Here is a 26,057-nt window from a genome sequence, read left to right as displayed (position 1 = left end):
TCATGATACATAAGGTACTGGAAGTTTGCAGGAAGCTGCCTTTTGAAAATCGTGCCAATGCCTAATCTGACGTACAGGGAGTTTCTGTGTGTTGCCACAGGTGGAACTAGGGCTACACAGCAAGGCCCTCTGCTGGGACCAGGGCCAGGAAGGAAGCTGTGCTCCCTGTGAGAGCACACAGCATCCAGAAAGGGGAGCAGGAAGAAGTCTGAAGCCCACAGAGGGGCACAGACCCTGCAAGGAAGACAAATTTCTGGTATTGGAATTTCCACCCAGATTATCAGCATTTCAAGGATTACTTTGGAGCGCAACCTGGATACTCACTACCAGGTTTGCATCTTCAAGTTTCTTCCAGAGGGGTGTTTTCGCCACAGAAAGCTTAATCGCTAGTTTTCCAAAACTTTTTGAGGGTCTTGTTTTGATTATTTTAAATGCAAAGTTCCAGTATCATGTTTGATTGTAATAGCAGATGCTGCTTTATTCAAAAACGACAGTATAACTGTCATAATTATGGAAGGCACTGCTTCCGATAATTATCTTCTATAAAAAAAACACACCATTTATAGTGAACACTGTCACTGATAAATAAATAAAGAAATAAATATCTCAGTGCCAAACAAGAGCCAACCTGCAAAATGACATCAGTCAAACAGAGTTTGGCCAGCAAGAGACTTGATTTCACACAAGGCCCCTGAAGCAGCAAGGTCTGAAGTGCCAGTCTAAAGACATTTCTGCTGCAGGACTTGCTGAGGTGCCAGCCGAGGATATCAGGGGGACATTGAATAATCTTTGGGTTATTTTCCCTGGGTATTGATACCTGCCTTGGCAGAAGCAAGCCTGCAAGATGTCACTGGGACCTTGCTGTTGAGTAAAAGCAGGCAGGCACTTCAGAGCTTACTGATAATCCAGCACTTGCGGGCAATTACTACTACATTGTTTAATTTTTGAACTGCAGCTCCCTGCTAGAGAAGGGACCCTTGCTAACAAATGTTCAGAGGAATCCATTCCCTGTTTTGTCACTAGGTTTAGGTGGCCAACAATTACAAGCCTGAATAGATGAGGTACCTCCCCACTCAAGGTACCAGTTCAGGAAACACCTGAGTTCTTAGTTTTTAAGTACACTGGAGCAGCTGTATATGACCAGTTTGGACTGAGGTTAGGTGGGAGCCTGGTGAGAGACTTCATGGTAATCTTACTACTACTTTAAAACTGCCTCCTGTGAATTTGTCAAGGTGAGATTTAAATTTTATGCTCAACTTTGGTCAAAAATGTTTTGCTGCCAGAACATGGCATTACTCCAGGAAAGTAATGCCATGTTAGGGAGTGGGTTTCACTTACGTTTCAGGGGGTTTGGTTAGGTTTTACGATATATAAGGTACTGGAAATCTGCAAGAAGCTGCCATTTAAAAATCATGCCAATGCCTAATCTGAGGTACAGGGAGTTTGTGTGTGTTGCTATAGGTGGAACTAGATCTACACAGCAAGGCCCTCTGCTGGGACCAGGGCCAGGAAGGAAGCTGTGCTCCCTGTGAGAGTACACAGCTCTCCTGTACCTTAGACAGGTAATCCAGGTGTTTGCTGCATCTAGATTTCATTGTCTGTATTCCAGATATCACCCACCAAAGCATTGGCAGCCCCTTTAATGGTCCAGGTTGCCAGGGCCATCTGCTCTTTCAGCTCATTCACATCTACACTGGTCTTGTTGGCTGCCAGCTGCTCCAGGTTCTCCAGCAGACTCTTCAGAGTGTGGCTGCCTCTGCCGAAGAAGATGTGGCGGAAGGGAGCATCTTTTGGTGAGAGGTATGGAGAGAGGAAGTCGTATTCCACCTGAGTAGAGGTGCAAATAGAGGGTTATACTCTCACCTCCCAAGCTTTTCTTTCCTGATCTGCCCATCTCTGATCCCCACTCAGCCCTTTCCCACAGCAGCTCAGCAAGGGCCAGACCCTCTCTCATGAGCAAGCCATCACGTCGCCACTAAGCAAGTGGAAGAGACACCAGTCTGCACAGTGTCCATGGCCCCTTAGGGAAAGGCCTATCCCAGCCAGCACTCTCTTCCTTTGTGAAGGAAGAAAAACCAGTTGAAGATACCCACCTTCATCATCCTGTCATTCAGGGCTCTGCGGACAATCCTGTTTTCCCTGTCACTGTTTTCGATGTCTCTTCTCAGTGCATCTGCAGCTCGCTGGAAGTCTCCACGAGCAAAATAGAGCCAGTTCAAGGTCAGCCCCAGTTCCTGCAAGGGAGGAGCTGTTAGCAAACCTGATTTTCTTCTTTTGCTGCTCTCTTACCAAAAGAAAGTGTTGGGTTTTTTTTTTCTTGGCAGTTTAGCCAAGTAGCAGAACAAGTTCCTGGCAGGCTCTTCTGAGGTCACTCCCTACCCACAGTTTCTTGTAGATTTTCAGCAAAGGTGCAAATGAGACAGAAAGCTGCGCTATGCTGTGAATGATAACCAGAGAAGAAACTGTTCACATCCATTTTCTCAAGAGCTCAGGACATCCAGATCAGCTAAATCTGTCTGCCACAGCTACTCCGCCTGCACAGCTCTATAAGGAACATCTATTCTGGCCACACTTCACTACCCTTTTATGTCTACAGGGGAAAGGTGTCCATCCTGCTGTATCCACTGGCACAGGGCCTTATTAGCACATGGGCCCCATAATCATCAGGGATTTGGTGAACTCAAGAGTCCTTCTCACCTTCACATCATCTTTGAAGTGCCACAGCTTCTCCTGGAATGACAGCAATTCGTCACTGTATCTATCCAAGTCCAGGAAGAGCTCATGGTCATGGGTCATCCTGAGAGCTATTTGTCCAGCAACTTCTGCAGCAGTACGCATGAGAGGATACAAGTTGACAGTCCTCCTTTTCAGATTAGCCAAAGTGTCCTCAGTAGTGCCCAAAAAGGCATACTCGTCACCTTCCTGCAAGAAAGAAGGTATTGAAGTTAGCCAAGAATGCTTTTCCAGTTAGACTTTTTTCATCCCCCACCAAAGGTTGCTTGTTACCTCTCCCCCATCCCATCTCCCTGTGCTGCTAAGGAGCAAAGACTCAAGTGGCAAAACTCCAAAGCACTGGGAAGGGCATGGAGTTCTTGTATCTCATCCCTGACAGCTTCCAGTGACCAGCAGGATGTTCTGCTCAGGGCAATGATATCACTTCCACAATGCCCTCTGCTTGCTGACCAGTAGGCTGTAGAACAGTTTTTCACTGATGCAGCAACAGATTGACATCTTTCTATTGCTTTTAGCTTCCGATTCATTGACATCCAAACCTCCAGAAAAGCAAGTGACCCCTCTCCCCAAAAACCTGCAAGTATTCAGTACTTTGGAACAGAGGCTGTAAGGCCAGCCTTGTCCCAGGAGCAGTCTTGACAGCAAGTACTGCCACAGCCACCAGGTCCAGAGGCTGCACCTCCTCCCTCTGAGAGGCTCTTGCAAGGACATTGAGCATGGACAGCACCTTTTGCCCTAAGATATCCTTACAGCACTCTGCATGGAATGAGCACACCAGGCAAGCACACGTTACTTACATCGTAGAAACCAAAGGAAACCACTGGGATTCCTGAGTAGGCCAGAAAAGGGAACGCTGCATTATCCAGATCAAGGGGAACGCTGCAGAAAATAAGCACTGAGCAGTTACCAACTGGTTTGGGCACCCCAGGAGAAAAGCTACAAGCTCTACAATTGAAGCTCTGAGACAACAGAACTCTAGACAAGACTGAAGGGAGTCCCAACCAAATCCATGGTCCTACTTGTCCATTCCCTGCCACTGGACTTGGTACAAGGCTGTTCCTGTCCTGCAGGAAGGTGGCTGGGCTGCCTCAGCCAGCTTGGGGCAGCACAGTTAGTGCTGTACTATTAACACTTGCCTAACCCCATGTCAGAAGGTAGAGCCCACCCAGACAACAGTATGGCACTCCAGCAGAATCCATACTGTTTGCTCCTTTATGGAGATCTGCTTTCTCCAGATGAAAGAGATGAATGACAGTACTTACACTTTCTCTATCCAGTCACTGCCAAATCTGCTATTTAGGAAACGCGCCTCGTTTGCAGGGTCCTTTACCTGCACAGAGATGAGAATCACTGCACTTGTTCTGACATCTGCTTGGGCTTCTAGCTCCATCCTGGAGCTCACACTGATGTGTAGATGCCAGAGTAAGGTGTGCTCCCCTGACCTTTCTCCACACTGGCACATCTGCCACTGAAATGTGGCATTTGCTGATTTTAGATTCTGCATGTGTCAACTGCAATTCCCAGAGCCCAGGTGATTTCTGACAGGGCCCCTTCAGAATCACAGGTTTTTCTCCTAAATGGGTCTTTCTCCTGTCAGGTGGGCAAAGTGACCCAGCACAGCTCTGTCTGCTTTCAGATCCCCCTTAAAACCACAGTCACCTTGATCAGATCAATGCCCTTTAACTCACCCTCTTCATAGTTGTCTCCAGCAAAGAGTACAGCAATGGGCTAGCAGAAATCTTGATGTCTGAGGAGCCTGCAAAAAAATGAAAGGGTATTTGACATACTGCCACAATCAACCACTACTGCTAGAGCTGCCCACCTCTGATCTGCAGCTACAGTTGCCAAAGGACCTTCAACAGACACAGGACAGTCTGCTGGGATTTAGCAGAGTTGACTCCTCATGGCTTAGGCTGTACCAGCCTCCCAGCTTCAATGACAGCAGGAGAATAAATGGAGTCATGCCAGTCTTCAGCCAAACACCCACCAGCCACCTCGTGGCACAGCCCCCATTCCTAGAGGTTAAGGGATGTCTGTTCAAGCTATTCTAGTCTCACCCAATTTTAAAAAGTACTTGAAATAGTAGCAGATTACCCAGGACTGCAGTATCCAAGTTGATATAAGTGAAGGCTTTGGTATGCAGCGTGGTAGAGTACCCCTAGAACAAAACAAGTATTTTAATAATGAGAAGTAGCAGCCCAACACCAGAATGTTTAATCCACAGGAACAACTGCACAGCCATCCTGCAGAACTCTATTGAACAACCAATACCTCCAGCCACTCGGTAGCACCCACGGCTCCGTACTCTCCCGCACTCCAGCTAGCAAAGATAATGCTGCGCCGTGGCTTGTAGTCATCTGTAAAGAGAGAGAGACTCAGAGGTCTGCCCTTTCCCCATGGAGATGCAGATTAGCACTGCAGGCCTGGGATGATGAATTGCCTGCTCCTCAGACAGCGCTGCTGCAGAGAAATGTGCCCGTCGCACGGACACTGCACCCTGCCCCCACATGCTGCAGGACTGCGCAGGAGAACAATGCTGTCTGCATTTCCACTCTGTTTTGTTTAGCTGCCTGAGCCCAAAATTAACCCTGGAGACAAGTGTGCTCACACTAACTGCCACCATGCAGTCCCCACTGTTCCAGCTGGTCAGACACTTCAGAGTTTTCCCACTTTGGGCCTGGCTGTCCAAGAGACAGCTCAAGTTTAAGGTTTGCATCCTGTGTTATCCAAGGACACACTGGTAACTGAGACATGCCAGACACAGGCAGGCAGTCCCTTGGAAGTGAATGCTCATTGCAGACAAGTTGTATTGGACAAGAAACAGCTTATCAGGAAGCTTTGTCAGATTCCCTACACCTTCTAAAGGACTGCTTTGCAACTGGGCTCTCCAGTGTTAACACAGAGAGCTAGACCTGCATCACCACCCACCCTCGTGCTTTTGTTCACAAATATTTACCATTTTTCACCATGTCTGAGATCACACGGGCAAGTTCCAACAAGATGGCAGTGCCAACTCCAGCCTTGGCTGCTCCTGGCCCCCAGGAGTCTCTCTGCGCTCCGAGCACAACGTAGCGGTCTGTGAAGGAGACAAGATCAAGACCTGAGCTGCAAGCTTCAGACTGCAAGTACCATTTATGAGAAGAGCAGCTTTCAGCTTCTGTATTAGGAAGAGAATCTGCAGTCTGATCCCTGAATCTGGCACACAGAGTCCTCTCATTAGCCTTTCCCTAGCAGCATGGTTCAGATTTTTCCCTGATGCTCAGGGGAAGGCCTTGGTTCTGCTGACAAAGAACTGTCATCTGTCTGGGAGCAGCTGTCCCATTCCAATGACCACAGAAGGGTTCCCCTCAAGACTGAGCCACAATGCAGCTGCTGTTACCTGGTTCTTCAAATCCCTTGATAACACCAAAGATGTTCAGAATCTTCCTATCCACTATGACGTTGTTCACAGTCAGTTTCACTGTCATCTTGCTGCTGCCGCTCACTGTCACCTTACATCCCATGATGTCAACTCTCCACTCCTCAAGGCATTTCTCTCCATCCATTTTTCTGAGAGAAAAAGAAGATCCTTTGAACTCATTATCCAGCTCTAACCTTGCTTAGCTCTTGTGTGAAAAATGCACACCTGCAACTGCAGGTGCAACCTTGTTCAGGGCCTGCCTCTGAGAGAGTTTGCAGTTCTGTGCCACTAATTATGCAGGGAGGGGTAGAATGCAGAGACCAAGAGGAATCCAACACTAGATTAAGTTCAACCTTTAAGGCACGAGACTCTTCTCCAGCCAGTTCCAGAACATGCTCCCTGCCACACACAGCAGAGAGCAGCAGAGAGCTCTGTCTCACAGCACCTCACACCACCCTCAGTCCTGGCAAGAGGCAGCACCTCAGCCAGCATGACAGCAGAAACACTTACCCAAACAGTCTGGCTGCTGCTCCTCTAGAGATAGTTTGGACAGGAATTTGAGGTAGTCCAGAAGATTCCACTGGTGGGAACTGGGTGTGGTTGAAAGAAGGGAAGCCTGGGGTGAAAGGGTCTCCAGTTCCAAGGTGGGCCTGTGAAAAGCAAGAGGAGTCCTCAAGTCTCACCAGAGTCCAACAGTTTTCCTCTACACAAGGGCACTGCTGGACTGCTCAGGCTGCAGCCCTCAGCCAGAGAGGTTCTCAAGAACAACCAGGGGAACCAGTTACATACTCACATGTGCAAAGGGGACATAGGAATCTGCCTTCTTGTCATTTGAGGGGCCCGGGTACATCAGGACACCAACTGCTCCTTCCTTTCTGGCATTTGCAACCTGCAGCAAAGAGAAACATTAAGTGTACATCTGCACTGCAAGGCAGGGGAGTGCAGGCAAGAACATGGAGTAAGGGTGTGAAGGTTGTGCTTCTCAGTGCCCAACTCCATAGCAGATTTTAACAGCTACCTGACAGATACACAAGGCAGCTGAATCCTAGCAGCTCAGCCCTACTCCAGGCAAACTGTGTCTAACATCCTTTTGAACTGTCAGGACACATCACAGTGTCTCAGTCTATGATTCTTTCAGCTCATATTTGCTCCTTGGAGCAGCTTAAAATGTAATGTTATTTAATTTTGATTATGCTCCATTCATTTTCCCAAGATGAGATTAGTCTCAAGACAAGCAGCCACCAGAGGCTCATCTTCACACAGAAAATGGTGGCAGAGTGTATTAGCCAGGTCCCTGTTTAACACACCTACAACCCAGCTCTGGTATGCCACTGGTACAAACACTCTTGTACAGCTAGACACCAGTTTGGAAAGTGGGAATGGGATTGGAGAACCAGTGACCACATTTTTTAGAAGCACTTTCTGGCTCTGTCTGTCTCAGATACATGCAGACAAGGCTGAGTCCAACTGCAAAGGGTTCTGTGCCCCAGCCCCCCCAGGAGCACCCATCTGAGGGGCAGCTCTGGGTGAGATATGGAACAGGCTTGCATATTGAAACACCTGGATCCTTTAGCCTGCCTGGCTATTTGGTTCTGTTCTCTACAGAGGGAACACTACAGCAGCATGCATGGCCACCAGCTGGACACAGTACCAGCACTGCCATGTGGTCCAAGGAACAGTCAGCAAGGGCCCAAGTGACACACTGCAGCCAAACTTTGAAAGTGTCTGGCTACAGCAGCAAGAGGTGTCCTGGAGGCAAGGCTGTCCTGCTTCTGGCAGCCTTATGGCTGTGTCTAGAGTGATATTAGCCAGCTCTGCTCCCAGGCTGGCTCCCAGCCCCACTGCTCCAGAGGTCTGGTTGCTCCAGCAAACTGCCTGAGGCCAAGAAGAATTGCACCATGAACAGCAACAAACTCTGCTCAGCCTCAGTGTCCAGACCTGCACGTGGAGCTTTAGTGCAAACAAGCAAGACCAAGCCTGCAGAACAATCCTACGTACAGGAGTTCTACAGACCTAAAACAGACATACCTCTGCACCTCAAAGAGTAGGAAGCATAGCTTCCTGCTGCCAAGTCTAGCCAGGCTTTGGGGCAGACACTGCTTACCTTCTCAGCAAGGGTTATTTCTCCAGCTCTGAAGATGATTATAGCTCCATTCATTGAAACACCCAAATTTCGTATCTTCTGAAAATCTTCTTTCCGTCCATAGTTCGCATAGACGGGTTTGCCCTGCAACAGGAACACTGGTTATGAATGCAGCAGTCCTAAGTCGGTAAGATACCTGAAACAGCCTACAGAGTCACTGTAACAGTGACTACTGTTAAAGGAGGGAGCTGAAGCTCAGCAATGTAAATTGATCCAGTGCAAGACGCCTGTTGGAGCAGCGCTTCTGCCAAGGTTCCTGTCTGGATTCCAGCAGAGAAGTTTAAAGTTACTCCTGCATCTTGCTGCAGTAAGAATACCATGTGGGCCCATTCCTCTCTCGCCACTCTGACCACCCCACCCAGCTCTCTTAACTGAGGAGGGCTTTATACACTCCCTATCTTAAAGGGATTTATTTTTTAAGTGTACAGACATTTCCAGGATTCTTCTGGAGTCACTTACAGTAACTGTGCCACTCTTGCTGTATGCCACATATGCATCAGGACTCTCCAACTCTTCTTGACCATCTTCTACAATGAACACTTGGTTCCTGCTGCTGTTAAAGGTAGAGACAGTGTTGAACTTTTTCACACGAGAATTTAATTAGCTCAGTAGTCTGAGTTAGTATTCTGACTGTATTCAGTCTGTGCTCTAACAATTCTGATCAAGTCAACAGAGCCCGAAACAGGCAGACTCATCCCACCAAATATCTTCCATGCAAAAATCTCTGGAGTTGGTCAGAGACATTAATGAAGGCTGATTTCTAAGACTAGTACCAGAAAGAATATCTGCTTCCAAGTCACTCAGTCACCTCCTAAGAGAAGCTGAGCAAACTAATTTCCCCTGATAAAAAGGGGAAGTAAGACACGAGGGTGTGAGCTGTCAGACAACACAATGCCTCCTGACACCCTCCTGGGCTACAGGAGGAGCCACTGCCAGGTGTGCAGCCCTGTCTGGGTGACAAGACAGAGTCACCTGTGCCAGCAGTTTTAGACACAGGGAATCTGCCTTTCAGCTGAGTTTTCACTCAATTTTGTTTTCTGTCCACTTCCTAAGCATACCTGGAGGAAACAGCTCCCCCAGGAAACATCCAGAGTGCTGCTTCCAGACCCTTTGGATTTAGAAAGCCTGAGAAGAGGCAGGAGCAGTTATTGCTTTGCTAGATTGAGGCTGACTTGGCAGAGTGGTAACCGGCTCACAATTTTCACATCATTTTAAGCAGAAATCACATGTTTGCTCAAGACTACAGGTATCCATGTACATGTATCCATCCAGGTGCTATATGGACAAGATGTGCACCTGTTCTTTAACATACCTGCCTTTATCCTGCAGCCTAACGTAGTGCTCATCGTTCCACACGTCATCCATGCGGAAGCTGGTGAACTGGTCATGAATGTGGCTGGCAGTGCTCTCATCTTCAGTTTTGCCAGCTTCAAAAGAATTCTTACCTTCTCTCTGCCTGTAGGTAACAGATATACATATAGCTTAGGCTACAGCACCAGGCTGCACTGCAGCTTGCAAAGCCATTTAAGCCCGAGTTTAAAACACGCCACCTTACATAAGGCCCTTATTCTCCAAACGAGCTCAAGTTCTGCTCACAGGCTGTGCCTCTCTCAAAGCTCTAGATAAACCTTCTGGAACCCTTACCTCAGGTTGGCCTCAAGACGTCCAATTGACAGTTTAGATGACAACATGTTTCTTAATTCAGGCCAGTATAAGATACGTGGTCCAGGAACCACTTCTTCCTCCATTCCATCATCTGAGAAGTAAGATGCAGTAGGAGTCATCTCGCAGTTGCCACTTCCATCCAGACACCTGTTAACCCTCTGCATGCGTCCACGATAACTCAGGTAGCCGATGAGAAACCCTGTGGAAAGAACAGGAATTTCTTTGTGCTGCAGAAAGATGACTGAACCTCACCACACAGCTTCAGAGTTGAGATACATCTCTGCTCTCAACATTTTTGATGAGCTGGCTTACCCAAGGACAGACAAATATGCAGCCTGACATTTTGTCTGAGCTGGCATGTTTAAAGGGGCACTGTAAATCTGATCTTGCACTTGGCAGAGTCCCTCCAGCACCACTTGGAAAGGAAAATATTCTCTTTAGGCCAATGGCATTGTTAAAACCTTAAGAGACAAGTACCAAAGGCTTTACTCATCTGTTGACTTATATCTCTACAGAAGTGTTAAGAGTTAATGGAAGAAAAACCAAAACTTTGACATGGATCAGTCTTCTCTTCGGCTAAGTCACAGCTCTCCACAATCAAACTGCACAATTCTTTCTGCCAGTGATGTACCATAAATCTGATCTAGACATAGTTAGTGACAAGAGGCTGTGGCCTGGATCCCAGTTGTTGAATTATCTCCAAAAACAATACAGATTGGAATTTAATAACCTCAGATTACATTCAATACTGGAGTCCACTTGATGCAGTTGCCTCCCACCCTTCCTTACCAATCAAAAGGAGGAGGGCAGCTGCCATGATTACGAAGCAGAGGTTCTTGCCATTCCTCCGTGGAGGAGGCATGCTGGCATGCAGGTGCTCTGGTCTCCCAATTTCCCCTCCTTCCTCCTCATCAGCAGCCAGGTTCATCTCCACGTGGCTGTTGTCTCCGTCCGTTTGCCGGGCAATGCTGAAGCGCGTGTACGATGTTGGCTCGCCACTGAACTGTGAGGAAAGGCAGTCAGGAGATGGAAGAGTTGGCCACACCTGCTACAGTTCTTGCAGTCAGCTGCACCTGTGCTCCACCCCAAACACTGCTGGTCCATCTGCAGCTGCTCCAGTGCAGCGAGCATTTGGGCTGTCAGTAAGTCAAGATGGATGCTTTAAACACAGATAAGACTCAAAGACACTCAGGGTCTCCAGAGTCTACTTAGATTCCATTTACCCTGCACAAGTTTGGAGCCACACTGATCAGTCTAGCCTGGAGTCTTACAGATATGAAGCAGCCAATGGCATCAGCATTTCCCACGTCACCCCATGGCTGAGGCTGATTCAAGCAGAAACTCCTGGTTTTAATCAGCAGAGCACAGATCAGTCTTGACTGTGTACAATATACACTTTGATGAACACAGAGGAAACAGAAAGCAACTGTTTGCGGGCCTTTGAGCCACATCCACTTTGATGTAAATACTCTCATCCAGCACCTGGATAATTTTGTATTAAACTGCCCTATGGCTACCCTTAAATTACACTATTACACATATGCTAGTATTACAAAGCAGCTAGGCTGAAGAGAGATGACCCCTGGGCATTATGCTAGCTAACATGAAAGCTGAGCCTACACCTCTTGCACCCACCAACAACTGGCACTGTTTGACAGGTTTTTACCAATGCCCAAGCAGAGCTTTTAGGCTGGAGCCCACTTTTCTAAACAGGTGCAGGCACAGCCCAGCCTCCCACAGAACAGCAGCCCATGCACAAGGCAGCTGCTCAGATAAACTCAATTCCAGGCATAGCCAGGCACTGCCAGAACCACTCCTCTTCCATTAGAGATGCTGAAATTGCCTGCAGCCATGGTTCTGCTGGGGAGTAGAGTGAGACTGGCAAAAAGGAATAGCTTTGGGAGCAGCACTCTCCTTTGTACTGGAGAAGCACCTGGTAACAAGCATCCAAGCCGTGTTACAACCTCAGCAGCTCATCCACAGTTCTCAGCTCCCTCTCAAACTGTATGTCAGAGCTGGAAGTGAAGACACCAGATTTCTGCTTGCTTGGGCAAAAGAAACCAGTGTCATTTCAGACTTGCAGTTCCACTCTGACCCACACTAACCACAATGAAGTGGCTGCCTGCTCATATTTTGGAAAAGGGCAACACTGCAATCTGTCCTAACACTCTCCTTGCTCAGCTGCTCCACAGCTTGGCTTCCCCCACACCTGAGGCATGTCCTCACACAGAGGACATGCCCCAACCCTACATATCCTCCATTCTTGTTCAGAGACCAAACCACCACACTCTCAGTTCTAGCCTTGGGTCATTTCACAATCCAAGCTCTCTAGGACCAGCAGGCTTGGCTGAACAAGTTCCTGCATATTTGTTTCAAGCACAGGTTGCTTTCAAAAGCTGGACTTGTGGTTGAATTCCCACCCCTCAAGTAACAATAGAACACATGTTGATTGTCCCCGTAGGCATTTGAACGGCTTCCTCAGCAGCACTTCCTTCTGCAACGTTATTCAAGGCCCTCCCCCCCTTCCTTAGCCCTCAGAGACCCAAAACATGATAGCAGCTAACGATAAACCCACCAGCATGAGTTGCTTGAGCCACTTCCTTATCATGGCCAGCTACTTGCAGTGACATTTGGCTCACCACCCATACATCAGCTCCTAATGCTGCTTTGGATTTATCATATTCTCCAATACTGATAAGTAGTGATATTTTTTAAAATAAATATAGCTCCCTACTTATCAAGTATCTTTCATACAGTTCCATCAACACAGCCACCTGTTGCACAGTTTAGCTATACTCAATTCTACAACTGATGTATATTCAAATAGACAATGAACTACATGGAAAAATATAAAAATAATAATATACATATTATTATCATTACATATTATATGTATATACATATAATCTCATACACAGATGTTGTTGAAGCTTTCTTCTGCAGTATCATCAGCCCACCAAGAGACACACAGCACTGGGGTACCATGTCTTACCAAGTTAGAGATTGCTGCTCTGGCATGATCCATTGCCTTCTGGACAAATGCAAACCAACTTCACCAAAGCCCTAGAAGTTTAGAATACAACATGGTTAGGCTGTTCCCTTGCCACTACATTACACACCTGAGATCAGTTACTGCCACTGGTGCACTGCTTGCCCATGGATTTTCTGTGCATACTTCCACCCAAATCACTACATTAGTGAACCTGCATAAACCTTGAATGCAACCTAGAAGTTCCCACGGCAATGATCAGCTCCAATCAACACTTTCTGTTGAACTTTGGGCATACTGACAGGCATACAAACAAGGAATAGTCTCCAATGGCTAAGTTCAGCCAAGGGTCTTATTAATGGTGGGGACACCTCCATTTAGGGAGTGCTGGCAAGAGGCATTTACTCAACTGCCACCACGGACCCCAGATATCTGGATATCCTGAGTTCTGTCTCAATGACCAGCTGGAAAAGAGAAGTCACATAAGGCCATAAGGCAAAGCAGCCCAAACTCCAACCCCGACAAAACACTTTTAGTACAAACATCCCTCATAGACAGCTATGTTCTCTACAACTTTATGAAGGCAATTTCTGTCTTGAAGAATCTCTGAAAATCAATAAGAGCATGTTTCCAAAATAATTTCAGCAACTTTTAAAATTCTAAGTTCTCTGCAAACAGCAAACATATCTGAAAGGTAAACTGAAACTGATTTACTTCTCCATTTCTTCCTGAAGAAGGTTTGCAGTTTAGCGAGTGACCATACAGGTGCTGAGGTTGGGAGCAAGCAACCTGAGTATGCCCTCAAGCGCCGCTGCTAATAGGAGCTCTGGTCCTCAGGTGCACGTGGATTAGCTCCACACCTGGGAGCTCTGCAAGGTTTTATTTGGAGATCAAAGGTTAACAGTGGCCATTGCTTATTTCACCTCTTATTTAGGGCAAGAACACGTGGAGGTGAAACCCCGACATATTAGAGAAGCGTTCCCCATGCGACAGCCTGAGGCCGCAGGCTCCTATCAAGGCACAAGTGGACTGAGCATGTGGAGGGTCTGCTAAAAGGAAACCAGGGAAGAAGGAGGGAAGCACAAAGGGCCTGCGGGCATCGCACCTGGCAGGGATGCTGGCCGGGTGCGCGATGCCTCCCCGAGCTCCTCCAGCCAGGCCCCGATGTTCCAGAAATACGGCAACGAGAAGAAAAAGAGCGAAAAGCGAGCACGTTTGAGCAGCCACGCCGCGGGGCTGGGCGGCTCCGGTGTGGCGAGCAGGGCCCAGCTGCGGGCTGCCCGATAAGCGGCGGGGCGATAGGCGGGCGGCCGCGGGCACGTCTGCCCCGTGCCCGCCGAGCGGGCTCGTCAAGGTCGCGGGCTCTGCCGCATGCGGCGCGGCCACGGCGCCAACAGGGCCCCTGCGCCGCCGCGGCTCCCGCGCCGCCTCCCTTCCTCCCTTTCTCCCTCTGTCCACCCGTCCGTCCCCGCCTCCTGTCCCGCTCCCTGGCCTTCCACTCCCGCCGCGCCGCGCCGCGCCTCCGCGCCCGCTCACCCGCAGCAGCTCCAGCGCCGCGCCGGGCTCCTCTGCGGCGCCCGTAGTGGAGTTAACACGGGCCGGGATTGGCCCCCGCGCGGCCCGCCCCTACCGGGCAGGGCGGGCTCCGCCTCCCCTCTGCCCTCAGCACGTCCCCTCATGCCGCTCATGCTGCTGCTGCGGGGCCGCGTCCCGCCGCCCCACAGCCCACCCAAGGGTCGGGCTGCTGTGTGCCCCCCCGGCCTTGCTGCGCACAGGGAACGTAAGGAAGCACAGAACCATAGAGCCGAGCTGCAAGATCATCCAGTCCAACCATGAACCCAGCATCACCCCTGTAACCACTAAACCGTGTGACCCAGCACCTTTTAAGCACTCCAGGGGTCACGATTCTATGGCCTCTCTAGAAACCTGTTCCAGTGCCTGAAACGGTGAAAAATAAATTTCTAATGCCTAATCTGAATCTCCCATCTCACCTAAAGGCCATTTCCTCTAATCCTTTCGCTGCAGCCATGCTAGAAGAGACTCATCCCCTCCTCACTACGACCTACTTCCTTTGTAAAGAATGAAGCTGCTTGCTTTATAAATTGCCTTTAGGTGTCCTTGGTACGATGGAGGAGCCACTGACCAAGGGGCATGTGTTTCACTGGCTGCACACCAAGTCCCAGCTTCCCCCACAGGAAGGGCTGGAAGTGGGGCAGGGAGATGAGGTTAATAACTCTTTGTGGGAAGGCATGCAGTAGAAGATGGAGTGGGTCACAGATTTAGCATTCACATCCTCTGAGCATTTTGAGGAATGAGGGCAGGAGAAATATTTTCCTCCCTGGGTGGTGCAAACAATACACAGGACTTGCTTTGGCTTGGGAGGCTCTCAGCACCCTCAGGTCCCAGCAAGTCTCACATGCTCAGGGCTGCCTTTTTAGATCTGAACGGGCAGGGACACCCGAGATGCCTTTCCTTTGTGTTGGGCTGCACAGATTGCTATTTTATTTGTACAACGGGAAGCATGGCAGGTATTATGACTTCCAGCTCCTAAACACAAGAAGCATGGACAGCCTGCATCAAGACACAGGCTGTGGCCCAGCATGAGAGAAGGTCACTGCTTCCAGCCTCAGTCCTTCAGCTCAGGGCATCCCTCAAAAGCATGTCACAGTTACAGAACACTTCAAGGTTCCTGCGTGTGCATGTTCTGCAGTGCTGTGCTCGTTTGTCCCTTGCTCATTAGAAAAATAAATCAGTAGGCCTGGATTATTGCCTCAAATCCTCTCCCAAGAAAGAAGGACGGGAGCTGAAAGTTTGTAGTTTGGCAGAACACATGATTTGCAAAGAGGATTACGTTTGGTGAAAAGCAATACATTCCTGCGCTGATAAAAGGGGGATTAACTAGACCTGAAATTCGGCACGGAGGACTGGAGACGAGTCTGTAAAGAGTCTCTCAGGCAAAATGTGCTGGCAGAGCTGCCAGTTCTGTTTATCAGAGGAGGTCTGAGCCGGGCTCCAGTGCCCAGGCTCTCTCTGTTCCAGATTCATCCCTCACCAGCTGTGATGATGGCAGTCATGGGAGGGAGAACCATTGTCACTCGGCATGTGACTGACACGTGGGATGTGGTGCTGGCTGGTGCCTTGGTGGAAGCCAGAGGTTTAAGAGGGTTCAGAAAGAGTTCAGCTCAGTCCTGCAGGCTGGATGCTCCGCTCATTTCTCACTACACCAGCCTGGATGCAGCTGCTGCTCAGGAAAGCGTAACCCGGGGAGAGCAGCCGCAGCCCTGCCCTGTATTTTATGTTCCTCCTGGGCTCCCCCCACCAAGCCCTCGGCTTCCTTTACCTGTGCACAGCGTGCCAGGCGCAGGGCAGCGCTGGATTCCACGCCGAGCTCCCGCCACAGGAGGGACACCTGCAGGGCGCTCAGGGCCCGGCCGCTCCCCGCAGCAAGGTCGCAGTGCACAAGGAAGGCGGCAATGGGATTTATTCCGCCCCGCGGCCCCGGCTCGCCGCGCCTCCCTTCCGGCACGGCAGGGGAGGTGCCGGCCCGGCCCGCCCTGCCCGCACTCGCTGCAGGTGTTTTCCGTTCCCCATCGCAGCGTGCGTGTGCTCGGCAGTCAGTTCCCCATTTCTACACGTGCAGGAAAAAGAGAAGAAAGCTGACATTCTAGAAACTCAGACATTTTTGCACCTCAGCTGGTTTTGGTGGTAAAATACCTTAAAATGAGGGTTCTTCAAAAGCAGTGTTGTGTACCCCTGAGCAGTGGAGGGCCCTTCACCTTGCAAGGGACTGGGAGCTGGCTGGCCATAGGTGCTTGGTGCTGGTGCCACCTCTCTCAGGGACACCTGCTGCTCACACAGTGATGCTTGTGCTGCTGCCAATACCGAGCCCAGATGCTCAGGCTGCCCAGAACAACCCAAAATCTTTACGAGGAACAGAGAGCAAAAACTGGGAAATAGATGAAGAAGAAAGAGGATGTAGGATTGATTACTGCTGACTTCTAATCTGTCTTCCCAGCATCAGGGTGTTCCCCCTCGTTGTGGTTTGGCAAGCCAACCTATTTGGCTATTTTAGATGTCCATGTGTCCTCTGAACTCACAAACTGGGGGGGTATGTGAGTCCTCTGACTTGACTCAAATGACTCCACATGCTTTTGTACAATATCTCATGATGGGCCAGTGTCCTTCTTCTGGGATGCTGAGAACATGTGATCAAAATATAGTTTCACTTCAGTTTTACAGCAGGATTTGATGACCCTTGTTGGTCTCTTCCAGCTCAAAATATTCTGTGAAAAGCTGGTTTTCCAGCAGCTTATCACGAACAATGTTGTGAGGTGACTTGAACACTTCTATGACGAGAAATACTGCAACTAACATGGCTCTTCAGTCTGGAAGGGGTGGAAAAGCCAAGAACCAGGTTCTGGAGTGTGGTGCTGGATTGGATCTGCTGTTGGGCTGAGGCCAAGGGTTGTGGGACATGCAGTGGTCTGTGTGGTGGGAGGTGGTTATAGGGTGTGCACTCCATGGAACAGGGGCTGTGTGGCACTCCAGGCACCCCAGGGTGCAGGGCCAGAGAGGCAACAGGCTTCTGGAGACAAAAGAAAGACTTTGATCTTCTGCCCTGAATGGCAACTGCTTCCTCTGGATCCCAGCCACTCAGAGGAGTGGCAGTGCCAGCTCCAGCCTTGCTGTGTTTAAGGGGTAGACTGGCTGTGCTCCCATGTCACCTCGTGAGCTGCGCCTCATGGGTGCAGTCAGCTATTATAGGTCCCAGGAACCTGAGAAATCTAGTTTTTTCAGTGTCAGAATCATACTGCTCCCCCTCTACTACCCCAACCTTCCAGGTCAGGTCTGGCAGGCGGGGCTCCCAGGAGAGCCTGCCCTCTCTGCTCCTGTCTCACCAAGCCAAGAGAGCAATAGCCAAGAATTTCACAACACCACGAGTATCCCCATCCTCCAGAAGACCACATATTTTGCTGCTGCGTTTCTCAATTGTGCTGGCAAAAAGTGGGTAAAGTAGTTGGCTTTTCTTAGGGAAGGCCATCATACTGTCTTGGAGAATGTCATTCCATCCTGCAATCCAGGCACCCACAGCCATGCCTGGGAGCTGTTGTTCCTTGGCCCTGACACGTGCTGCCATGCAGGCTGAGGAAGGAGAGGGACTGTGATAGGCACTGGCATGTGGGAGAGGATCTGCTGAGTTTTCTTGTCCTGTAGCAAAGAGGCTGTGGAGGAGGTGAGGGAAAAGGCACTTGGGAGAATAAAAGTACAGTGGATAAAGCTACAGCTGGCCACAGCATTGTTGTCCCTTCAAAAGAACTCTTGTCTTTGCATCCTTCCTGGGGAAGTACCTGGGGCTGGCCTGGCTCTCCAGATTTTCCACAGCTGTCCTGGACAGGAGACAGAGCACCAAGCACCTGGAGGAGAGATGTGGGGCTGAGTACAGTGTGGGCTCTTGCTCCTATAAAGATGCTGACCTGGGATATCCCATGGACCACCCTCTCAAAATCCTCTGGGATTTCTCTTTTTTTTTACCTTCCTGCAATGTGGTGGCTCATCTCCCCATCTGTCCTGTCACACAAGGAGGGATGTGGGTGCAGTGATGCTCATTACTGCTGCTCTGCTTGCCAGGGGCTGGTATGGCGGCCTAGCAGAGAGGCTCATGCTTGGACACTGTCCCAGTGCGACTAAAACAGTCTGGATCTTTTAACTGGGCTTCCTTGCTTGCAAAGACTGGGTTTCACTGGGATTTTAACCACCAAGTTGTGGGGAACCCTTCCTTACCTACAGGGAGGAGGGTGGCCTGTTACCCGCTCTGTGCCTGGCCAGAGGGCACAGAGAGATGAACGATGATCAAAGACAGCAGCTTGAGTGTTGCTCGCTGCCTGGCAGTTACCTCTGCTGGCAACTGCTGGCCCTCCCAAGGGCAGCTGAGGGGGAGAGCAGCAGTGCCAGGACATCCCTTGGCTGCAGGGCACTGATACCGCTGCTGCCAAGAGCCCGAGCGCCCCGGCTGCGGCCAGGGCCGGTGCAGCTCTGTGGGGCTCGTGTTGACCTGGAGCCCTCACCCTGCAGGGTCAGCCTGGCACAGCTCTGCCTATCTTGGCAGCTGCACCTCGGCCCTGCCGTGTGTCCCTGCTCTGATAGCAGCCCTGCCCTGGCAGCCCCTGCTTTTATCTGCGGGTCAGGGCGGCTGTGGCTGCCTCTGGGGCAGGGGGCCTGCGGGCCGGGCCCTCCAGCAGTGTACAAACAAGCTCAGGATGTGAACACAATAGCCAAGGACGGGCCTTTGAAAAGCAGGGGGATGCAGAGTGGCCACCCTGGGGCACATCAAAGTCTGTCTCCCTCTGCACTGCTGAAAAAGCCCGTGTGTTTGATGGCTACCCATGGCCAGCCCCGACACAAGGGACCAAGGGTTTGAGGGAGGGGAAGTGGAAAGGGAAAAGAAATCAGCGGGGAGGAGCACAGGAGCTGGGACACAGTCATGTGGGTCTCTTCCTGAAAACACGGGCCTGTCATGAATTCCCTTGGTCCACTTTGTTGTGGCTCTTGCTGATCTGGAGTGCTGTATCTGGACTGTAGCCCACAGCCCCTCTTTCTCCTTTTTCAGTGCATCTCCAGGCAGGTCACTTTTCCAAAGTGCTTCATGTGCAATTTTGTAAGCCCTTCTCCTGAATCAGCATTTGCCACAGCTCCTCAGCTGTTGGGGTTTTTCCCTTCCAGACTTGATGGTTAGAATCCTAGAAAACCAGACATACAAAGTGGTATTTTGCTCAAGAAGGCCAACAGGAAACTTACTGTTACTTAACAGCCTTGGGAACAGCTCTGTGCAATGGCTGGACCGAGCCGTGGAAGGACATGAAGATAGGGTGGGAGTGATTTGTTTGGTATGCTGGACATGTGCCTGCCCGGGGTCCTGCAGTGCCTGCTGTGCCTCTCTGACAGGACCTGGTCCTGCAAGAATCCCTGGCTGCTCACTCCTGGGCTCCCAAAGGGCCTGGAAAGCCCAGGAAAGTTTTGCCTCCGATTTGCTCTGCAACGTGTGCACACGTTGCTGCTTTTGGATAAAAGACAGCCTGAGCCTGCTCAGTGGGAACCACCCTCTATGATAAGGGCACATGTTGACTTGGAGATTAGAACTGTCCACTGCTTTGTTTTTTTTATAAAGTGCATTTATTGGTGTAAGAGCGGTGCAAAGGACACAGGAAAAGCACGATATGAAAAAGCCAGTACCGTGCGCAGCATTGCAGGCTCTGAGGGAGAAAAGGTGTCCCTAAGAGGGCTGGGTGATGGTTCTGCTCTTGGGAAGAGGCTGCAGCCTGCAGGTGCTGGCCTCAGGCATGTGGGAGCAGCAGGCAAAGCCGGTGCCTCCTCTGTGGATTCGTGATTGAAGGGGTCTCTGGCCCTTCTTCTCCTGATGCCATTGTCAGGGCAATTAAACGCTCCCAGGCAGGTGCCAGAGCCTTTTGCAAACTGAGAGTTGGCTTTGTCTTGTTGACCTGCTTGAAAAACTTTGTTTTAGGGTGGATTAATCTTTCATAGTGATATCTGAAAGCAGAGAGGGGGCTTTAATTGGGGTGGGATTAGTGCAATTGGGCTGGACAGGGGGAGCAGGAGCTTTCTCACTACCTGCTAATTGCCTCCTCTCTGCATTGGTGGCAGCTGCAACAGGCATCCTTTGGGGTGCACACATGGCAGGGCTGGGGTCTTGCTCGGTGGGAAAAAAAATAAATCAGTTTGTATTTTTGTCTTGATGTGGCCTGAGAGTCAAAGTCTCTCCTGCAGCTAGAAAAACTCTTAGGTCAAACTAAGGGTTTGCCATTACCCCTCCCTGGAGAAAGCACCTTTCTTTGCCTGTGCTCATCCCGGTGGCTTTCATGGCAGATGTGAATTTGGAGGTTTTATTTATTACTCAGTGATGCAAACACGGCAAAGGGGCCCTGGGTGATATGCACCTCTCCTAGTGCTGCTCCAGCCCTCCCTTCTCTTCTTCATCATTGGAGACTGGGGCTGAAAGGCCTTGTCCTTGTGCTTTATCCCACAGCAGGGACTTGGGGAAGAAGTGACACCCAGGACAGAGGCTTGTCCAGGGCTGAGTGTTGCTTGGCTGTCAGCAAGAATTGGTGATGCTGGGCCCCCACCACCTCTGCTTCAGCTCCTTGTGCTCCACAGGGTGCTGTGCTCACAGGTGTGGATACCAGCCAGGTGGACAAACCCATGTCCTACACATGTACATCACAAGTTGGGGCACACACACGTGTGCATGCACATGTACACCCCTACCCACACGTGCCCCCAACATGAGTGTGCCCACACCTCTCTGGGCATGTCCATCCCCTCCCATCCCTCTGCCCCCTTGCCTGCCAAAGCAGGAGGGAGCAGGCGCAGGTGGGAGGGCTTGCCCAGCACCTTGGTGTGGATGTGGCACTGGTAGAGGTGACAGGAAAGGAAGGGAAGGTGTTTTTCTTTTTTCCCATTGAGCTGTACTCGGGATGCTTTCCCACCTGCGTTGGGAGGCAGAATCACTCAGGAACAGCTAAGAAGTCCCACCAAGGGCTGAAGGCTTTCCCCAAGCAGGTGGGACTACTCCCTGTGCCTGACTCAGGTGTTTGTGGGTGACCCCATGGGGTGGCCGAGGCTGGTGGGTGAGTGTCATGCAGCTGGGAAGGCTCAGGGTCATCAGGGGAGCAGCACCTCCCTTCCACAAACACAGTGTCTCTACTGTCCATCTGACTTTTTAAAGCCTCAGCATTTTCCCCTGTGAGCTTCTTGCAAGACAGACGAGTATGAAAATAAAGCTCCTGACCAAAGAAAACGCTCACAGCCCACTCAGAGGGTGTGTTAAGCTCGTCATTCACCAAAAGCAAACATCAGGAGTGACGTAGTTACTTTAGGTAGCTGTAGCAGAAAAAGGCCCCTCTGTTTTTCAAACAAGGTGCCTTTTCATTCAGAGGTTGGGGGCGGCTCTAAGAAGCCAGTGGCATGTCACTGGGACACCCACTGGAAATGCAGATGTTACCTTGCGGCAGGAAAAGGCTTGGATCAGGCAGGAAGCAGCTCCCAGTGCTGACCGTGGTATTTCCGCAGGGTCCCCAGCCAGGCTGGGAGCGCTGGCCGTTTGTTCATCCCCTTTGAAGGACACAAAGCCCTCATCATGCTGAGCCCCACAGCTTGGTCACTTCCCTCCTGGCCCAGGGCAGCGCCATCGGACATGGAACTGCTGGGAGGAAAAGCAAACAGAAAGGGGGCCAGAAGGGCTGGACAGAAGACGGGGGTGTTATCAGGTGCCCCATCTGTGAGGCTCTGTTGAAATGGGAGGGGAAGGCTGGGGCCATCAAAGCTGCTCTCATGGCCTCCATCCAGATCATAGAAAGGTTTCATCCAGCTTTGGTTGGACTTCTTTCTTCTCATGGACTCCTCTTCCTTCCAAACCAGGGACAGGCCCCACCATCCTCTTCCTCTTCTCTGTTTGGAGGGTGACCTGTGGAATGTTGGCCATTGCAAAGGGCAGCCCCCTACCCTGGGGAGCCCCTTTGGTCATCTGTGGGGTCAGGGGACCCTTGGGTGGGCCAGTACCCCAGGAATGGTTGGAAGCATGATTGAGGCTATGGCATGGGTGATAAGCCAGCCTGTGGGGAAGAGTTCCCCTCCTGGGGCCACACCCATCCCAGCTGATTGCAGTTTATGTGCACTGTACAAGATCCTAGATAGAATAGAAGGTCACACACACGTTTATGGGTGTGTGTGTGTACATTGTGTGTGGCTTTTCTGTGAACACATGCACACGGTCAAATGATCTCAGCAGTTTGGGGAAGAGGTGTCTTGCTGACCTGAACTGCAGCTGGGCTGCTGAGGGCTCACAAGGCAGTTCCCTGTGGGGTGATCCCTTCATGTGCTCTGGGACAGACACAGTGACATCCTGGTTGTGCCAATGTCTCACTTCTGTTCCCAGCCGGGCAGCATGGGAGCCCAGTCAGGCTCCAGCGTCTGTGGTGGCACCCAGACCTGTATGGGAAGGGACAGGAGGGTCCCTGAGGGTGTCACCAGGGCTGTGCACAGGAGCTGGTCCCCCAGCTGTGGCGGAGCGGTATTTCTGAGGGTTGGAGCATGGGGAGATTTTGCCCACACACATTCTGCAGCACTTCTGCTTCCCAAGAAGGTTAGACATCCGGGACTGGCTTTTTGGTGAAACAGTGAGCTGTTCTGGTTAGCAAAACCCCAGCTCTGCCTTGTGTCCCCTGTGTGCTGCCCTCTGCCACTCTCACCCCACCATTGCTGCCCCACGGCCACCTCCTGGGAGTGTCCCATCACCCATGGCCAGGCAGGAGATGTGGGGACTGGGGTCTCTGACAGGAATGATTCTGATTGCCTCATGCTGGGAAAAGGGGATTTTCCCTGCCCAGAAGGGGAAGCTGCAGCAGGAAGGACTCCCACCCCAAACCTCTCCAAGGCCAGCATCTTTCCTGGTGACCTTGAGGCAGAGACTGGAGACAGCCAGCTGGCTTCCAGGACAGTATCCCCCTCTTCTAAAATGCCAGCTTGGTCTCTAAATAACACCTGGCATGGATCTGTCCCCAGGCACCAGAGCAATGAGAGACAGAGCCCTCTATACTCTCATGCTGCAGGACTCATTTTACAGCTGGGGAAACTGAGGTACAGTGGGGTCCCTGACTCTGCCTTGCAGCAAACTCGTGGTGCAGCCCTGTGGGTTTGCAGGGCACTGGGAAGTGTTTTCCAGTGGCAGAGGGCTGGTTCCCACTGGAAATGGAAGATTTGTGGAGGGCTGTTGCCCTGCCAGGGGATTCACACTTTCTCCCAGCCCAGCTGTGCTGTCAGGGCAGCCCAGGAGCCTTCACCTGCCCAGAGGAGGGATCCAGAGGGGCCCAGTGTCTCACACCCCTGCAGCAGCCCCCCTGCCCTCATCCCCCAGTGCCTCTCCTGGCCATATCTCCCAGGAATGGTGGAGCTGCCTCCTGGGGCAATCAGTGGGCAACACATGGGCCTTATCTACAGGCCAGCTGTGGGAAGGGCTCCCTGCCATCCCTATCAGTGGGACAGCTCCAGACCTGGGGCAGAGGGGAGCCAGCCCCACTCCTGCTGTGCTGGGGCCAGGGCTGGGGGCATTGTCACTGCCCACACTGACCATTGCAGGGGATGCTCAGAGTCCTGGGATTCCTCTCCAGCCTGGTGGCCACTGTTGCTGTGACACTGACAGATTTGCAGGGGTCCGGCCAAGGCCATTGAGCTGGGCAGTTGTGGATTGTGTTGGAATGTTGAAGGCAGATGGTGGCAGCAATTTTATTACTGCCAGCAGAGTCCACATCCCTCATCCACTTCCACCAAACTCTCAGCACCAATTTCCTCACCAGGGAGATGCTTGCAGGGCTGAGGGAGGCTCAAAAGGACCAGCACCATGGAAAAGGCTTTCCTGCCCTTTCACAAGTCTGATAGACCTTTGTGTTTTATTTATTTCTGTGGTTGTGCCACCCTCCTGTTCCCAGTGGCTCAGCAGAGTGCTGCTGGAAAACTGGTGGGGTGGGGTTGCTGACTCTCTGCACCAGGAATGTGGAGAACAGGGTCGTCTGTGGCCATGCAAAGCATGGGCATCCCTTTGAGGAGGTGCCTGTGGAGTGTGGTTTTCCCCAGAGGTGGGTGCCAGGCATCCCCCCACGCTATGGGGTGCCAATGCTCTCAGGAGGCTGGCACAGCATGGGAGGTCCCTTGGGAGAGGGAGCACCCTGGCTGCTCTGTGCCACTGAGCAGGGTCTGTCCCTCTGTGTCCTGTGACAGCAGTGACCATGGATCACTAAAAGCTCAGGGTGCAGATCTTTATTGTCCACTTGTCTGGCTGTGCTAGAGCTGGGCATGGGTTTCTCACTCCCCAGCATCCCAATCATCCACCGTGGCCTCAGGCTCTGGGTGGGAGAGAGTAAGAGCAGGAATGTGTTTTGGTCTCCTACCAGCTCCTACCAAGGATATAAATGAAGAGTTTTCTTCCCTGCCATGTCTGCTGAGATGGTCAGCTGGGAGCCTGCTATGTCTACCAAGGTCAGCACCTCTGGCCATAACCACAGGGAATTAGAGATGGGTGGAAAACTGTCTAAACCCCATACAAATATTTGCATTTTAAGGGCTTTTCCAAGTATTGGGGAGTGCTGACACAGCAGCAGTGTGGGATAGCTGGCATACTGAGAGGGTCTGCTTGGCTTTTTTTGGGGGGAGAGATGCAGAATTTCCATGGTCAAAGATTTTTGTTTGAAATAATAAAAAAAAAAAAGCTAAATGAGCAAATGGGGAGAATTTCCAGCACTGCTGCAGGTTTCTCTGCCAGCTCCTTGAGGCTAAACAGCCACCCTGATGCTGAATGGACCACAAACCTTCAAACCACCCCTTGCCCTGGATTGGTGGGTGTATGGTTCCCATCTCTGTGTTCCCATCTCTTTTCTCTTCTCTGCTGAAAGGGGTTTTGGCAGGAAAGGGAGTCCCTGTGGCTGCTCTGCCCTGGAGCATCCTGAAGGTCTGGGGCTGAGGTAGAACTGGTGGGAGCCTGACCCATGTGTTGCCCCCCATGCCCATGCCAGGGGATGCTTTTGGCCATGGTAGCAGCCTGTGTGGCGATCCCTGACTGGGGAACAAGGGTGGCCGTGGGCCCTGGTGGCTTCAGGATCATACATCCCAGGCACAGACAGGGGCTGGAATATGGGCGCAGTTGGAGGGACTCTGGGCTCTCCCATCCCACTGCATTCCCCCTCTCCACACCCATTTCCGCCAGCTCCTGGGGCAGGTTGTAGCAAGCAGGGAGCAGGCACGTCCTGTCCTGCTGGTGCAGGGGGGGCTCAGCACCTTGGGCTGCAGGGTGAGAGCCCTTCATGTGCCCAGGGGACAGCTCTGGGGTGGTGGCACCCAGACCCCCAATGACTGTCCACAGCAGGACAGTGTGTGGGTGTGTCCTGGCCCCATGCAGGTGTCTTGGGCACGGTGATGGGGCTGGGGGTCAGTGCAGGTGGGTCAGGGCTGTGGGTGTCACTGCTGGGGATGCAGAGGGGAGTGTGTGCAGCAATGGAGCCCTCCTTGCACACTCATGCAGAGCATCAATGTGTGGGGCTGCCCTCTGCCCTGGGCTTGGGGCC

The 26,057-nt window shown here is 51.3% G+C and overlaps 1 protein-coding gene across 1 annotated transcript; it reads right to left on the bottom strand.

Moving 5' to 3' along the window:
- Positions 1 to 1,482: 1,482 nt before the first annotated feature.
- Positions 1,483 to 14,549, bottom strand: TFRC (transferrin receptor). The gene is made up of 19 exons (XM_054282855.1): positions 14,467 to 14,549; positions 12,934 to 13,004; positions 10,731 to 10,944; positions 9,921 to 10,140; positions 9,589 to 9,732; positions 8,736 to 8,829; positions 8,238 to 8,360; positions 6,927 to 7,022; positions 6,644 to 6,783; positions 6,113 to 6,282; positions 5,690 to 5,809; positions 5,005 to 5,090; positions 4,828 to 4,891; positions 4,422 to 4,489; positions 3,996 to 4,063; positions 3,531 to 3,612; positions 2,698 to 2,922; positions 2,094 to 2,234; positions 1,483 to 1,827 (listed from the first exon to the last, which is right to left on the bottom strand). Exons 2-19 carry the CDS (start codon positions 12,964 to 12,966, stop codon positions 1,585 to 1,587), a joined length of 2,331 nt encoding a protein of 776 aa, XP_054138830.1. The 5' UTR covers positions 12,967 to 13,004; positions 14,467 to 14,549; the 3' UTR covers positions 1,483 to 1,584.
- Positions 14,550 to 26,057: the final 11,508 nt, after the last annotated feature.

The sequence above is a fragment of the Melozone crissalis genome, unplaced genomic scaffold, assembly GCF_028551555.1.
Source record: "Melozone crissalis strain CALT ecotype California unplaced genomic scaffold, PUWL_Pcris_2 ptg000034l_1, whole genome shotgun sequence".
NCBI classification, from domain to species: Eukaryota; Metazoa; Chordata; class Aves; order Passeriformes; family Passerellidae; genus Melozone; species Melozone crissalis.
This window is presented reverse-complemented; position numbering and strand designations above follow the sequence as displayed.